The sequence below is a fragment of the Manacus candei genome, unplaced genomic scaffold (assembly GCF_025592945.1).
Source record: "Manacus candei isolate 608988 ecotype Guabito, Panama unplaced genomic scaffold, ASM2559294v1 h1tg000056l, whole genome shotgun sequence".
Classification (NCBI taxonomy): domain Eukaryota; kingdom Metazoa; phylum Chordata; class Aves; order Passeriformes; family Pipridae; genus Manacus; species Manacus candei.
Window position 1 is genome coordinate 243370 of NW_026138104.1, and position 15745 is coordinate 259114.

At 35.8% G+C, this 15745-nt stretch overlaps 1 protein-coding gene across 1 annotated transcript in view; it reads right to left on the bottom strand.

Annotated features, from left to right (window-relative positions):
• Positions 1 to 15745, bottom strand: part of CASD1 (CAS1 domain containing 1) — a 28466-nt gene that overhangs the window by 10552 nt on the left and 2169 nt on the right. Inside the window, exons 2-10 of the mRNA XM_051802614.1 lie at positions 12644 to 12740; positions 11837 to 11957; positions 10257 to 10301; positions 7964 to 8026; positions 6745 to 6789; positions 3941 to 4064; positions 2043 to 2257; positions 660 to 1085; positions 157 to 246 (exon numbers count right to left, since the gene is read on the bottom strand). Coding sequence (XP_051658574.1) covers positions 157 to 246; positions 660 to 1085; positions 2043 to 2257; positions 3941 to 4064; positions 6745 to 6789; positions 7964 to 8026; positions 10257 to 10301; positions 11837 to 11957; positions 12644 to 12740 — 1226 coding nt within the window. The remainder of the gene's footprint in view (positions 1 to 156; positions 247 to 659; positions 1086 to 2042; positions 2258 to 3940; positions 4065 to 6744; positions 6790 to 7963; positions 8027 to 10256; positions 10302 to 11836; positions 11958 to 12643; positions 12741 to 15745) is intronic.

Consider the following 15745-nt stretch of genomic DNA (forward strand, 5'->3'; position numbering starts at 1 on the left):
TTGAAATAGAGAGAAAAACTAATTCTCCTTATACCATGTTTAAAACTCCAGGAATTCAATTCTAACACACATTTACACTACCTTTCCTTTCAAATAGCATACCCAAATTGCATTCCCAGCAGAACAAAAAAAATAAAAAAATTTCAAATCACTTACAGTGCTTGCTCCAGAGATATGATAAATCAAAATAACAAGTTGCATCCAGCCCTTCCATTCATCAGTCTGTTCTCTATTTAACACTTTAGTCTAATGCAAAACAAAACAAGAGTGTTGATATTCCAAAAAGAACAAGGAACAGGTACAAAATGAGGAGAAAAGTTCAAAGCAATAAACCACCTTATGAGTAAATGGGTCTCAACTGTAAAAATCTTCTGCCTAGTGGACACAGGTCTACCAGATCTTAACATGATCTACACTCTCTTATAGCTGAGCTCTGCTTACTTCCAATTTGACTGTGTGAGAACAGTTAAAGTGCTCACAGACATGGTTTCAAAAAGCTTTTGCATCCAATTCCATACAAACACTATATTGCTTGCAAAGGCATTTCTGCAGATGAGTTATACTGGCTTTGAGAAATTAACTTTCAATATTTAGCAATTGGTTATTTACACACAAATTAGGAAACAACATTATAAGCTGGATGTCAATGTGAACATTACCTCTTTGGTGTTTTCAGTATAAAATACCCCCAAAACCAAGATATAGACGATTGGTATGAAGAAAGATGAATGTGTGTAAAATTTATTTTCCTTCATGAAAAGATTTGCTCTGTCACACAGATAAAAATAGGTCATGATTAGACCAAGTTTGCAAAAGCAGTGTAGAAGCATCTCTAAAGTAGAAACGTTAGCCGTGCTGATGGAAGGTTTCTTCTCCTCTCCGCTTTCCAAATCAGTGCATGATTTGTTCTTCCGATAATTATTCCGATGAATTAAACTGATAATTAAATATCCAATAATGGACAAAGTAAAAAAACAGAAAGCCATCTTCTGTATCAGAGTGAGAGGAGGCTGAGGCTGGCAGCAGGAGCCATCAATGGGCTTCATTATCTTATTGCAGTAGACATTCATAAGAATCATTGCATTCTGCCAAAAAAAAAAGCAGTTTTGTTAATTAGACTCCAATAAAAAAGTTAATATTTACACAATAAGAAATTTTTTTCAAGCTCATGCACTGACATAAAACATGTGCAATTCTCCCTTATCACACAAAGATAAAATTGCACAGTTCTACCATACACCCACTTGCATTCAACAGTCCAGTCAAAATACCTCTTCCAAACAAAAAATGCTTGAGCTTCTAGAGGTAAGCAAAAACTCCTCATCTTAGAAGTGTTTGCTCTACTCGCTGTAAGAAGTGCTATAAAGAGCTAAATGGACTGCAAATGAAAAACTGCTCACAAACTTGGGTCCTAAAGGGGCACAGTAATGCAAGTCTCTAAAACACGATGATGGGATTGAAACCTGCGGTGAGAGGATATTTAGTTCATCAAGTACTTTAAAGCAACTGAAACCTGCAAAGGAGCAGAACCAAAAGTGACGTAACAAGAGAGCTCTTTCACAAGAAGAGCAGACTGACAATGCTCAGAGAGGCTCATTTCATGCATATATGTATTGGTAAATTAAAGAGAAGAAATAAAGTCAGAGGCACTCCATGCAACCAGGAAGGCACATATTATGTGTTTTCTTATCTTCTTCATCCTCCTTACCAACCAAAATCTTCTGGACAGACAGATGAAAATTTAAGACTTACTTCTTAGCAATGCTTTACAAGTCATTAACTCATTTTTGCACATGAAGGCACAAATTTGCACTCAAGATCTAAAAGATCTAGTGGATTAACAGCTATTTTAAAATAGCTACACACTAATGTGCTTTTTAAAACTCCTGTAAAATTGCACTCCCACCTACTGGGATTTTCTGAACAAAATCTGATGAATGCAGTCCTTGTTACATTTATACATTGCCACTGAAGAACATTCACTTCAAATCTTGTTTTACTATTATTACTTTTTAATGTTGACCAGTTATAAAAACACTTACTGTATCTCTGCTTGATTCAGGGAGATGCAGGCCATCTGCAGACTTCATGATAGTTTCTTGTGCTATCAATTTTGATACACTGAACACTTTAACTTTAGCTTTGGAATTTCGGGAGCTGCTGTTTAGAATACGAACAGCTGCTTCATTATAAGCATCTATTTTCTCATTAGTGATCATTTTCCGACTTTCACTCAGCATATCTTCATAAACAGGATCTGAATTTCAAAGAACAAGGAATGAGTACATTAATCTTCAGCTTGTCAAAGACATTTGCTTAGGTCAAGTTGTACAGGCTACTTTCATTTAGGTGGTTATTGTACAATTGGGTGTACAATTGTTTAATGGTACAAAAAATGCACAGCAAGGAATAAATGACTGCTACAGTTACTAGAATTGTTTATGATTAAATGTTCTTATCACCATTCTCTAGTCATGCATATATATTTACAGATTAGAAAGCTCTGGCCAGACATGAATGCCTGTTTAATTTCCCCAAACCTACAAAAGGCTGGAGTGCAGAGCTGCTTATTCCTTCTCTCAGTAGTGGAATCCCCCATGATAAGTCTCCACAGGAAAGAGGACAGAAGACAAGCAGCTGAATAGACATACAGAAAAAAAAATAAAAAACTCTCCCAAACCCTCTAGTTTCTGTGGAACAAAAAAGCTTCTCATTTCTCTAAGTCACATTTAATAAGCATATTCCACTTGCTTCTGTTGATTCCAGTTTGATAGCAGAATTTCAGCTTTACAGAAAAATGGACAACTTAATTGCCTACAGGCTTCAGAAATTATATAAAGCTTAACACCAAAGCTATACAGGATTCTAGGTCAAAAGGTCAGCTGGAGATCAATAGGTTGCTGTGAAAAGCTGCTGATGTGACACACCCTATGAGATGCAAGTTGATTTACTGTAGCTAACTCATGCCTACTTTTGGACGATGTCTAGACAACTCTGTGTACAGGCCGCTTCTCCTCTCACTTGTTTCATTAAAGAGCTCACAGATTACTCAAATGGACTAGATCTTTAGCAACAGAATGGTGGGACATGTCTGACAGTTAATTGCATCTGTTATAAACATGGTTTTGAAAGGAATGCAAGAAGATTAATTTGTTGATTCAGATTTACCTCTAGAACCATCTTTGAGAGGAATTTGGATGTGACTGTAAAGGTACAACTGAGTAAATTGCTATCAGGGCTCAAAATGTGCCTACTTTTCTAACTGAGGTGATAATATAAAATGCTGTGCTCTGTGGCGAAGAAACCAGGAGCGCATTGTCACTATGAGATCATTGTTCAGTGTCAGGGATATAATTTAGTTTTATTGAAGAAAAGCAAGAGAATGTAAGCTTGGTGCATGATAAAAATCTCACTGACTTATTGTGAACAATGATTTCTGATCTCGGTGCACAGAAGCAAGTTTCATTCTACACACCTAAATTCTCTGTATTCTTAAGAGCATGTCTATTTATTCTAGACACACATAGAGGATGCACTTGTTGAACTTCTCCTATTATTAATGTAATTTGAAAATTTAATAGAACAAAATCACAGGCATTCTGCTATTTCATTTGCTTGTGTTCTTGACTCCCAGGAGGTATGTATGGAGCACAGCACAGAGAGAACAGACCTGGCACATTGAGTCTGAGAGTAAGCTAACAAAGAATTAAGAGTTCATAAGGCAAAAGATCTTCCTGAGAGAGCTTAGGAATCTCCATCACTAGTAGCAGCTAGTTAGGCATCAGCTAGTTAAGACTGTAAGAAAAGCCAGACTGAAACTTAACCAACACCCTTTTAAATCCGCAAGTAAGCAGTATGGACTAACTTTTCCATATCCTACAAGATAATGATTCAACAGACAGTGACGGTACAAATTGTTACCTACTGTTCACTACTTTACCTTGTAAGACCCAGTAAACATCACTACTTTTTGCTAATTTTTCCAAAAGAGGTGCAATTGAAGTGATATTGATTTTATATTGTGCAAGGGCTTCGTTGCTGCCATTGTGAATCTTGATAGACCACTGAAGAAATAAAGAAATAGATTGAGAACCCGTATGCCTGAAGACTTAATTCACTGATTCCCTTGCTCTGTTAGTAGCTATTTTTCATTATTTCTATATAGCTAGATTTCCTTAAGTTTTCTATTCAAAAGTGCTAAAAAATTTCTTTCGGACCAAGTAGGTAATTAAATTCAAACAGATCATTTAAATGCAGAGTATATAACATTCAACTTAGGTACATTTGACTTTTCATAAATTAAATTACACAAGGTGTTTTAATTCAAAGTCTCCTGATTTTAATCAACAATGAAGTAGCAAAGCCACTAAAAAGCATGTCCAATTTGGTCAATTCTATTCTAGGAAAACTGACCACAGCAAGAGATGCGTGCAAACAAAACTTGATGGTGGTAACGAGTTCCAACATTTCCATCTGTTTTGCAGATACCCACAGAGGAAAAAAAAAAAGAAAAAGAGTCATTTTAATTTGTGGTTTAATCTTCTAAATGAAATGACTGGGAGAATGATATAGCCACACTAGAATTTCTCCTAACTTCTGAAAAGAATTTCCCTCATTGTAGAAAAAATGGATTTAGCATTTTTTTTAAGTATTACTGTATCTATACTAATTTAGTAAACAAATGGAAAAAAAACCCCAAAACAATTAGCCTGAATGTAGTAAACTCATAGTTATTTCTAAATATCTACATAAAAATTTTGATGTAAGCCACCAATTAATGCACTTCCTCAGAATATTACTGAATATAAATTAATACTTCATGAAACAAAATAACATGCAGCTGCTCTGAGAGCTCACACACTGAAAAAAAAAAAAAGGCAGTTTCTTTCTCCCAGTAGCTACATCTTTACTTGTGATTCACCTACAGTATTTAATAGACAGTTAAAACAGCATATTCCATTCAACAGGAAGTCAGGAATTAAGAAGCAGGACACTATAGTGACATTCTCTGAGTAGCTCCTTTTCCCAAAATAAGCAAGCAACTGAGTTTTGTACGAGTTGGAGTTTCTCCAGTTTGTAAGACTTTGCTTCTATTTATAAACTGTCACGCAGTTGACATCTTAAGACAGACATGCCCAGGCCAAAGCAGCATGACCAAACTGAGAGCTAAGTTAAAAGATAAAAGGAAGTTTCAAAATGCTGACAAGTCCAAGAGCACACACCAGTTTAATCTAGTGGCAGGTTACCACACCAGTGTCAGCTGTGAGGAGGTTGCTGATGCATCTCGTTTTTGAACCTTTTATTTTTTTGCAAGATCCTTAAAATAGGGGATGTTTACCTTTGTCCCACTCTAGGTATCACTATTAATGTTTTGTGTAAATATACTGGTGTTAAGAAGAGCTGAGCCTCACTTGCATATTGTTAGTTTGTATCTCCTGCTGTCCACAAAGGACTAGCAGCAATGGCTAATGTTTTACATATGAGCAAAGGACATTATTTAGCTAAGAGTCCTGTAGAGCTTTGCAACCTGACCTTCTGCATGCCAGAACACTACCCATATATAATGGCATTTTCTGTGTGAAATACAATGACTCGTGCTAGTAATACATGCTACATTCTCAGACTGAGAAGGGATATTCTAGGCTTACTATGAATCCTAGAAATCAAATATTTATGTGAATCCTACAAAAGATGGGAATTTAGGGGTTCACCTAAAGGCAAAAGAGAATTCCTCATCCCTCAGGAAATGTGTGGAGGTCTCCATACACACATGACATTCCCTTAAAATTGAGGGAATTCACCCTTAGATTGGCATGCTCAGAAGCTTCCAGACTGGTAGAATGCCTGAAGCATCCCTAAACAAAACTTTTTTCAAAGGATTTTATTTATAATGGAACACATTTTCCCCTCTTTACATTTCAGCTGGTATGAAAATATAACAGCTAATCCCTTTCAAATTCCAATTCCCAAATATTTGGAAGTAAGGGATACTAAACATGGAAATAATGAGACAGGCACTTGTTCAACTCTTGATTCCCAGTACCAGCGAACTACTACAATAGAATATTTAGGAGGGGTTGTTAAATTCCATCCCTGGAAGTTTTAAAGAACTGGTTGACTACTGCAAAGTGCAACACAAGTATAACTGATCCTGCCTTGTGGCAAACTGATGGGTTAGGAGACCTCTTCTGGTCCTTGTCAGCCTTGTTTTCTGTGACACTGCAGCACACAGCAGTGGTGGAAACTTCCAGTGGAAGAAGATTCAGGAACCGCAATCTCTTTGGTGGTTGAATTATTCATTTTTACCCACATAAATCTAAAGGAAATATGTGTGGTCAAAAAGACCATTCCAAATTGGACCATGCTCAAAAGCAGTATTTTGTGACTGAAAACAGTTAATTAAAAATGCATCTTAGTTAGTATGCAAGTACTTCCATTTAAAATTTTAAATTAATAATCTGCTTTTAATTAAAGCTTCTTTATTAGCTAGGTTAGAGCTAATCAATGCTTATTAACCAGTATTGCTGACAAAAAGCAAGTACTGTACCTTACACAGCTACAATAAAATACACCTTATATTTTAAAACTACTTGTAACAGCAAATTCACTGAGAGTAGACTTTTTATTATAAATTGGCTTTAAAGACTTCATCCTGTAACCAACTTGAGAGCATTAATGTTCTCCTAAGAACATCCTACAAGAACTTCCTTCTTTACTAAAATGCCCCACATATGTCTAACTTACCGTGGCAGCTCCTACTACAATTATATGAGGTTTTGCCACAGAACCCTAAGACACAAAAGTAAAAAGGAATTAGTTTTAAAATATTCATAAATTATACCTATTATTACAACTCATATCTTAATTAACCGTGACTCACTTGTCCATCAGCTAATGGTTACTGCAGACATATTACAGTGACATCAACTTGTGATATACCTGAATTTTCACAAAATAGCATCTGCAAAAGCATGAAGTATCAATAAGCACTTACAATCATTATTAATTTAGTAGTGTATTTCTCTTTAAAAGCTATTTAAACTTCTTCTCCTAAGGTCAAGTAATTTGTAGATCACACTATTGAAGTACTTTTTATCTCAGTCTCTCTCAGCATTGTCAAACATCTGTTGTATGACTGAGATGACCAGTTGTTGCTCTAGAGATCTGACAGTTCTATCCAGGACAAGGACCAGCACATGTAGTCAAACAGAAAAGCAGAAGGAAACAGTCCTGATCACCTCAGTATGAGTTCTGCTCTGGCACAGCAAGGGCTTAGCACCTCTCATTTTTTTGTTGTAATCATAGAAAAAGAAAACCAAATGGTAACTTCAACTATCCTGATGGAAGGTGGTGTGCAAGAATGACCTATAGGGTAGCAAAAGAATCATTCAGGGCTACTACTGATAATAACTCCAGGCTATTTAAAGGTTAACAATGGAAAAAAGGAAAAGAATTTAGTTGCCAATCTGCAAACATATGACTTGTTATCAGAATTACATACAAAATAACATGACAACCTGCATCATAATTGAAAAATCAAAAATTAATAGGATGTTAATTGAGGGAAATATTCAAAACAAATAAAATCAAGAAAACCTTGACTTTGCAGATCACCTTTGTCCTTCAGTCTGAAACACTCAAATTAACATAAATATAAAATCATAGAATCATAATATATTGAAAGTTGGAATGGACCAAAGGATTGAAATATTTGGTCACATTAAAGTGGAGCTATTGCAGACACAGAGGAATTGAAACACCAGATCAGAGTGAAATCCTTTCAGCTTTTAACAGGGTGAATTAACCTGCCCCTAGGAAGTAGGGTTTTTCTGGTTTGCTTTGGGGTTTTTTGGTCCAAGTGAAGTCGTCCTTTGGAGACCAGAAGATACGCAGAAACATATAAGCTAGTAAACATCCCCTTTTCACTACTTTGACTTCAAATTTCAGATCTCTTAAGACAAACCTCAGTCCAAGATTTGATACGTTGCCTCATAGAGCCATTAACTTCTGGATACCATAGAAAATCCTGTAAGACAAAGGCAGAGTTACTCTGTAAATTAAAAAGCAACCAGTAGACTAAAACCAAAAAATTCAAAAAACCAGACTAATGCCATCAACTCAACTGTAATGGAAAACCATTCAGCCCCAAGTGAGATTTCCCTTATAGTTAGTAGGAAAAGCCTGACACCATGGCCTGGAAAACAGAAAGCAAAGGCAAAAAAAGGCAGCAATCCCACAAAACTTTTCCCTCATAAAAAACCCCCAAATTTTCATTTCTGGTACAGGAGTTGGGATTTCACCAAGAAGGTAATTTTTTAACAGTTGCCAAATTGGATGCCCTTGGGTTTCCTATGTGATCAGGGACAAATCTAAGGTCACATCTATAACTTGTTCATTAAAACTTGCTTTTCGTTCAATTTTCCACATTTTTACCAGCAGATTTTCTTTGCTCCAGAGCATAACATAATTGATAGTATGAAATCACAGTTTTCAAACAAAAATAAAGTCTAACAATTTACCTTACAACTTCAAAAATTATCAGCTGTTTAAATCTAACAGTGCCATGGCTATTAAACACATTACCTACCGGCATTCTTTCAGATGCCAGGAGTAGTGCTCAACCTTCTAGAAGTCAGTCTAGACTTTGGCTAGTACTATTATGTCTCCCAGGCAAAGCCATGACTTCCTAGCATCTAGTCACTCCTCAGGTGCAGCACTATCAAATGGTCTAAAAATACATATTAAAGTGAAATGGCAGGGATTACATATGCAGAAACTATTGTGAGAAAAGTTGGAATGCAGAAACATTACCAGCAGAAAGGAAGTCCTTATCTTCCCTTTGCACAGACCTAAAGATTCTGGTACTTCACTTGAGTACTGTCAATTCATTATTTGGCAATAATGTTAACAACCATACAGTCCTCTGCTGAAGGACAGAAGGTCACTATGACGACTAGAAAGGGTAAAATTAAACTCTCCACTTGTTCCCAGTAATTTTCTCTTTTGTTGGTCAAGTATTTTCCACATTTAGAGTATTGGGTCACAGCCATTCTGAACGTGGAAATTCAGCTACCATACCAGTAATGCCAAGAACAATACTGTATCAAAACAAGGAAGCAGCAGACTCCAAATATATTCTTAACTACCCAGACATCTCCTAAAAGCCCAGACCTGCCATCTAAAATCTTGGTTGTTAGGCACCTACCAAGGTTTAAGGAGTTTTGAAGATGTAATCCTGTGTCAGGTCAGGCCAACGCAAATCACACTGCACTGGCCTGTTTGTCCTGCCTTGAGTTCTGTCCTGCCTTTTCCAGCATTCAGATAACCATACGATGAGCCACATCAGACCTGATCAAAAAGGAATCCTGCAAGGTAACTTTTTGGCTGAATTGACTCCTAAAACAGCCCACTCCACAGCTGTATCAGGAATAGTTACAGCACAAACACAGGAACATACTGTGAAGGGAAAGGGACTGGAACAGCACAGGCTTGAACTGCCATGGCCTTACACCCTAAAATGTTATTCTATACCCTAAATCTTAACCATGTACACAAACAGGTACTGAAAACTCACTTGCAGACAACTCAGCAAATACACTGCTTCTTTGGTTTTTGTGAATAGAGAATGAGTTGTCTCCAAGGCATAAACAAATACATGACTAGCAGAATCCCTGCACTGCTGACAGCTGTCATGGGAAGCAAAGAAAGCTATTGAGGACAGCCTTTCCATTGCCAGAGCAGAAGAGAACAGAGTCCTTCAGAAAACCTACCCTCAAGCATTTTGTTTGTTTTCTTTTTTTAAATATCCACATTATAATCAACATTGTGTTTATTTCTTCATGCAAAAACAGTGGAAGGAATACTTGTTTGGATAGCATAGAAAGCTCAACAGCAATTACCATTACCAATCCAAGGAAGTTAGCCCCACATACATATTCTTACAGCAGTGAAAGAGTACACTTCCTGGCAAAAGCTATTCCTGGGAAGGCCAAATTATAAGATCTGACAAAATGAAAAATTATACACATTTCCAGAGCTTATGCCCAAAACTAACACAGAATACAAGTATTCAATGCCAAAGTCTCTCAAAATACAGTATATGAAGATACACTCTGAAATACATGTGAAATATTTATAAAGAATATTGACGGTCTAAACCTTCTTTTAATTTTTCAGCTCTGACTGCAATTTCATTTACATTGTACGAAATAATAACATGCTTATGGCTTGCAATTTAACGCTAGATAAAAACTTACCACTTTAATTGAAGCAGATTTATCTTCAAATGGGATATTTCCATGCTGTCAAAAAAGCCCCCAAACAATAAAAACAAAGTAAGAAAAACTTTCAGAATGAAAACAAAATATTTACATTCCTATGCTAACTTGCTCTCACTCAAAAGTTTATCTTCAGTGGAAAGGATTTTTCTTGTATAAACTTGTCACTGTACTCATACAAAATGTTGATGTTACTTTCTTGATAAAACAAGTTACTCAAATAAACGATTATACTTCCTGGAAGAAATCTAGCCAACAAAGTCTGAAATGCTTTCTGTTCACTCTGTTACAAACGTATCAAATATTTTTCTAAATTTAGCCTGCCAACACAAGAAGAAACTTAAGACCTTTTCCCTCTTTCTTTTCTTACACTGCCTTTCCCCAGCCTTTTCATCTGCCCATCTCCTTCACACAAAACAACCAACAGTTTTAATTAAAAAACAAAAGAAAATAATCTTAGGCAGAAATAAAATCTGGAACACATTATTAAATTTGCTGAGTGAAACTGTAAGAAATCAGAAAGGAAGGACTCAGATATGCATACACATTACTCCTTTAAAATATACTAAATACAGAATTAGTTTCAATCATGGTCCAAAGGAATAAGATTACTTCTCTTCCACAAACTGAGATCCTGATTTCAATAACACTTGACAAATAATACTTTTGACTCAAAATCAATTATAGCACTATATCATCTCAGCATCACTTTTGGGAAGTAACTGTGACCTAACCAACCGACTAGGAAAACCTGGGTTCTTGGATCAATCAAGCATCTTGTTTTAACAAGTGAAAGCAGTTTCATGCTGTGTGCTGGACAAGCCACCAGCCTGAACTTCTAAATGACAGAATTACTAAATAATTGACAAATCTGATGCACTGTTGAAAGTGAAATGTGTCTTTTCCCTCACATATGTACATACATCTATGAAACTATGTGCCTAAGAAGTACAATATAGCAAAAGAAATCAATATTCTGTTCAACAAATGATAGAGCTAAATCCCTTCTTACTGTTTCCCCCCAGCAAACTGCTGTTTACATTCTTTACCTTATAAAATTCAGACAGCTCTTCATCAGTGATCAAAAGGAAGGTAAGACCAGAAGCTATTTTTAGTTTCAGCTTCAAGTTAAACCTGGAAATCTGTCATTGCCCCACAGATTTGTATGAACAGATTAGATCAGCAATTTAACTGACATTTTAAATGACAAATTATAAGACATGAACTACTATTATTTAAAAACACATAAAGGAACAATCATTTTCTCATCAAGATACCAAATATGAAACATAAGTTGCTATGGGACAAGTCAGCTTCATTTATTTATTCCCAGACTGCTGCAAGCTTTCTCTTGAGCTTCCTAGTTCCCTTCTCAGATTTACAATCATCTCATCTGTATCCAAACAATTATTTTGGTCTAATCTTGTTATTCTTCAAAAGATCTTTCTGCGTTTCCCTTCCTGAGGGCTAGGTCAGCAAACAATATCTGAAGTTTGGAAAAGAGTTATAAGGTAAATCGGGAAGAAACAAAAAAAAATCATCAAAATAAACTATCTCACCTTATTTCCCTCTTCTTTGACTTGAGGATTTATGAGTTTTATAAATGAATAGAACAGCTGTCGAATTCTAGAATCTCCTATGAACACAATATGTTTGTCTATGAGGCAACTTTTTGCTTCACTGTAAAACAAAACAGCAACATTCATGTTACAGGAAGTTCATATGTCAGAAAAAAAGTATTTTGAAAATCTACAGAGCAATATAGATAACTAAGGTATGATCAATCTTTTTCTAAACATGTTGCATCAATAAAAACTTCAGTGCAATTTGCACAGAAATGAAAATGAATGTGAACAATATGATTAGGCAAAGAACCAAGCAGGCTTTCCTGTTCTGTGGTGCTACAAATACAGTTGTTTCAAACAGTAGTTTCAAAATGGTAACATACAGCATAATTTAAAAAAAAAAAAGTTCTCTTACCAGTAGGTGAAACAAAGTGATTAGTAATTTTATTTGGGATATTTTTACTTGCAATTTGACATATAAGGTCAGCATTTTCCCTTTCAGCAATCTGAGAGTGACATATGAAGCTATGCAGTCTCATGTGGCTCTCCAGAACTCACACCAGTACCTCTATCACCAATATTTATTTATATTTTTATATAGAAATACAACTATGGTAAGCACTGTAGACATACACATAATGTACAAAGAAAAGATTTCTTTCTGACATATACTGTATATTTTTGAAAGCCTAGAGAATCAGCTATGAAGTGAACAATAAAAGACACTGCAATTACTACAGCTGCAGTCAAACAACGACTCTTCTTTCTATGCAGATGAACAGAAGACATGAGTTTCCTTACCTATTTTTATACTTATGCATCATACAACTGTGAGGTTGCCATACTTTTTCTCCAAGAAATCTCCCACTGGACAGAAGATACTCACATGTATCGCCACCTTGAAAATGTTATATTACGATTAGAATTCAGCTGCATGAAATGTAAAACATAGCTCCACTGCTATTACAAAAAATAATTTGACAATATTTGAAACACAAGAATTGGAACAATCAATGGCAGTAAACAAATATAACTTATCATAAAAACATCTTGCACAAGTTTCTGCAAGTTGCCTTCTTGTTTATTATACCGCCCTGCTCTGTAAATCACAACTCTCTACCCAAAACGTTAGTGATCCCACTTCTGTTATCAGAAAGATGTTGTGACCTGGAATGGTATTTCCTTTAAAAGATGCCAATTCACTGTGCTATCTACTATCCAGAGTACATTGGAATATGAAATTAAAGAATACAATTGTTCAATATAATAATCTTCTACACAGAATCATCATGCACAGCATCTTGTATAGAACATGAATCTCAACATGAGACTGGGAAGAAAGTTTATTACATCTCCCTGCTTAAGACTTTCCAGTCACCTTAGAACAGGTGAGTTAACCTGCTGGGTTAAAATGCAGAAAAACCCCAAAACATTTACAAAAGAATTTGCTGATCATTAAGGACTTCAGGTACCTTTTCCACTCATTAAGTTTTACAGTAATTAAGATTAATCACTTTACAGGTGATGATGTTTCAGTCATGTTAAGTTCTTATAAATAAAGTTATGTAATCAGTGACTGTTATCTTCCCAACTCCACATCAGAATCTGCTGCCTTATAACTGAATGCAACAGAACACCATTCACTGCAAGAGAAGTTGCCCTCCAACATTTTTGTCATACTTGGCATTTCCGAGCACTGACAACCAGGGAAATGGTGGTGAATGAAATGGTAGGGACTTGTGCTGCTTGTGCAGAAACAATGTACTGCTGCCCCTACTTGACACTTTCTGTGAAACCTTGACTTCATTAAACTCAACTTATATTTTGGCTTTCAAGTAACACGATTTCTCTAATTCTCAAACATGCACACTTATGTAAACTATCATTTTGAGTAAGTTGCAGAATAATGAAACAGTCAGGAATAATAAAAAACCAATCTAATCAAAAGCAACATGACACATTCTCACTGATAATGACAATAGGTGACTCAGAGATATTACTGCTACGAAGTCCTCCACTTTGCAGATGATGAAAACTAGGAGATGTATCAAAGTGATATGAGTGAACCATATAAAAGAATATCTATCACTAATCAGATTCCCTCTGAAATCCATTAACTTGCTGAAAAAGATGCATAAGAAAATAAGAACAATTATTCATGGTCAGAACAATGGTCAGTCTAGCCTGGTACTCTGCCTTCAACAGGGGCCATAAACAGATGCTCAGAGATGAATAAGAAGAAAGCAAGTAAACATTATGATCTTGTCTAATATTCTTCCAACTATGTTTAGTCCAGGGACTTCCTGAACTGGACATGCAGTCTTCAGCTTTTGGCATCCAGAGCATCCTTCTAAAAGAGTTTTCCATACCCACAGCTGATGCTCAAAGAATCACCTGCCTTTATTTTAAATGCGGTTTCTACTACATTTACTTGGCAGTTCCTTGTTCTTCCATAGGAAAAGGCAGTCTGGACTCATGTCTATTATGATCTGTAGACCACTATCAATCCTTGCTCATTTAGGTTTTCAAGACAGGAGAATATCTGTATCTTGAGTTCATGACCCAAGCTTGGTTCCTCAGTACTCCATAATTACCCACAAATGAAACAATCCTCCATCTACAGTATGTTCACTGATGTAACATTCCAAACAGCACACATTGTATACATTTTAAACAGAGAGACAATATTACAGGTCAAGAACTTACACCTTCCCTCCCAACTCCAGGTACTGAATATCTTACTGTTGCACTGAGCAATATTAGAAAGCTCCTGAAACTCGTTAGGAGAGTTACTGATGTCTGAAATCTTCCTTTAAACATAATAGTAGAAGTCATGAGGAGAAGATGAGGGAGGGGAATAAAACCAGACTGGAACAGCAGCCAAGAAAGTAAACTGGAGGTTACAGACCAGACAGTTCCTCCAGAAATGCCCAAGTCTGGCTTAGGAAATGAAATATCAGCTGAAGAACAATGCTCATATTAATATACCACACCCTCTTCTTAGCCAGTAATGAGATGTTAAAAGAAAAAAAAAACAAAACACAACAACAAAAAAACCCAACCTAAAACCTGAGAAAAAGAATTCCAAGAGCCATTCTATACACAAAACATAGAACATTCTTCTTAAACTCTTCCTTTGTGTAAGTTATCCTTCCAACATCTTACCTTTTATGTTGGTATAGCTACACTACGGTATAGTTATACAAAGTGTATAATTTCTCTGAATTTTATTATGCTCATTATTCTAATTTATCATTCCTCAAAATCATGGTTATTCCACCGAAACTGTGAAATCTCTAAGTCTTCATTCAGTCCAGAACAGACTAAGTTTCACAAGCTTTCTCTAAAAGGCACACTCTCTGTTTTGAAAAATTGGAAATTCAATTGTTCTCTATCATTCAAAATAAAAAAAATGTAGTTTTAAAGAGAATCTACTAGTGCTGCTGGTGATCCCTAAATATAAGTTTCCCTGACCTTCCATAACCCCAGTCCAGCATTTTTTCATACAATTAACTTTAATACAGGCAAGTTTGACTGGGAATTGTACTGGGTTGCTCCTATCTATAATATGTACTTGCATTACTGAGGCCAAAATTAGTTGAAACCTTTACATGTAATGACAATCAGACAAAAGAAAAAGTATAAAAGCATGAAAAACACAGCAATCCCTTCCCTGGCATGGCCCAGCTTTCACAGTCTGGCAACTTTGAGCCTGTTTGCAGGCCCACCTCATCCACCCTCTGCAAATCAGGATAACGTTTTTTGGGAGTATTTTTGGTATAAAACCTTGGTACAGAATGTCTTGTGTAGAAAAAAAAGTGCTTTCTTCTGATAACTTTAAATATATTGCCTGCTAATTTCATTTTTCAGTTGATACTTTTTGTGTTATGACATAATCACAAT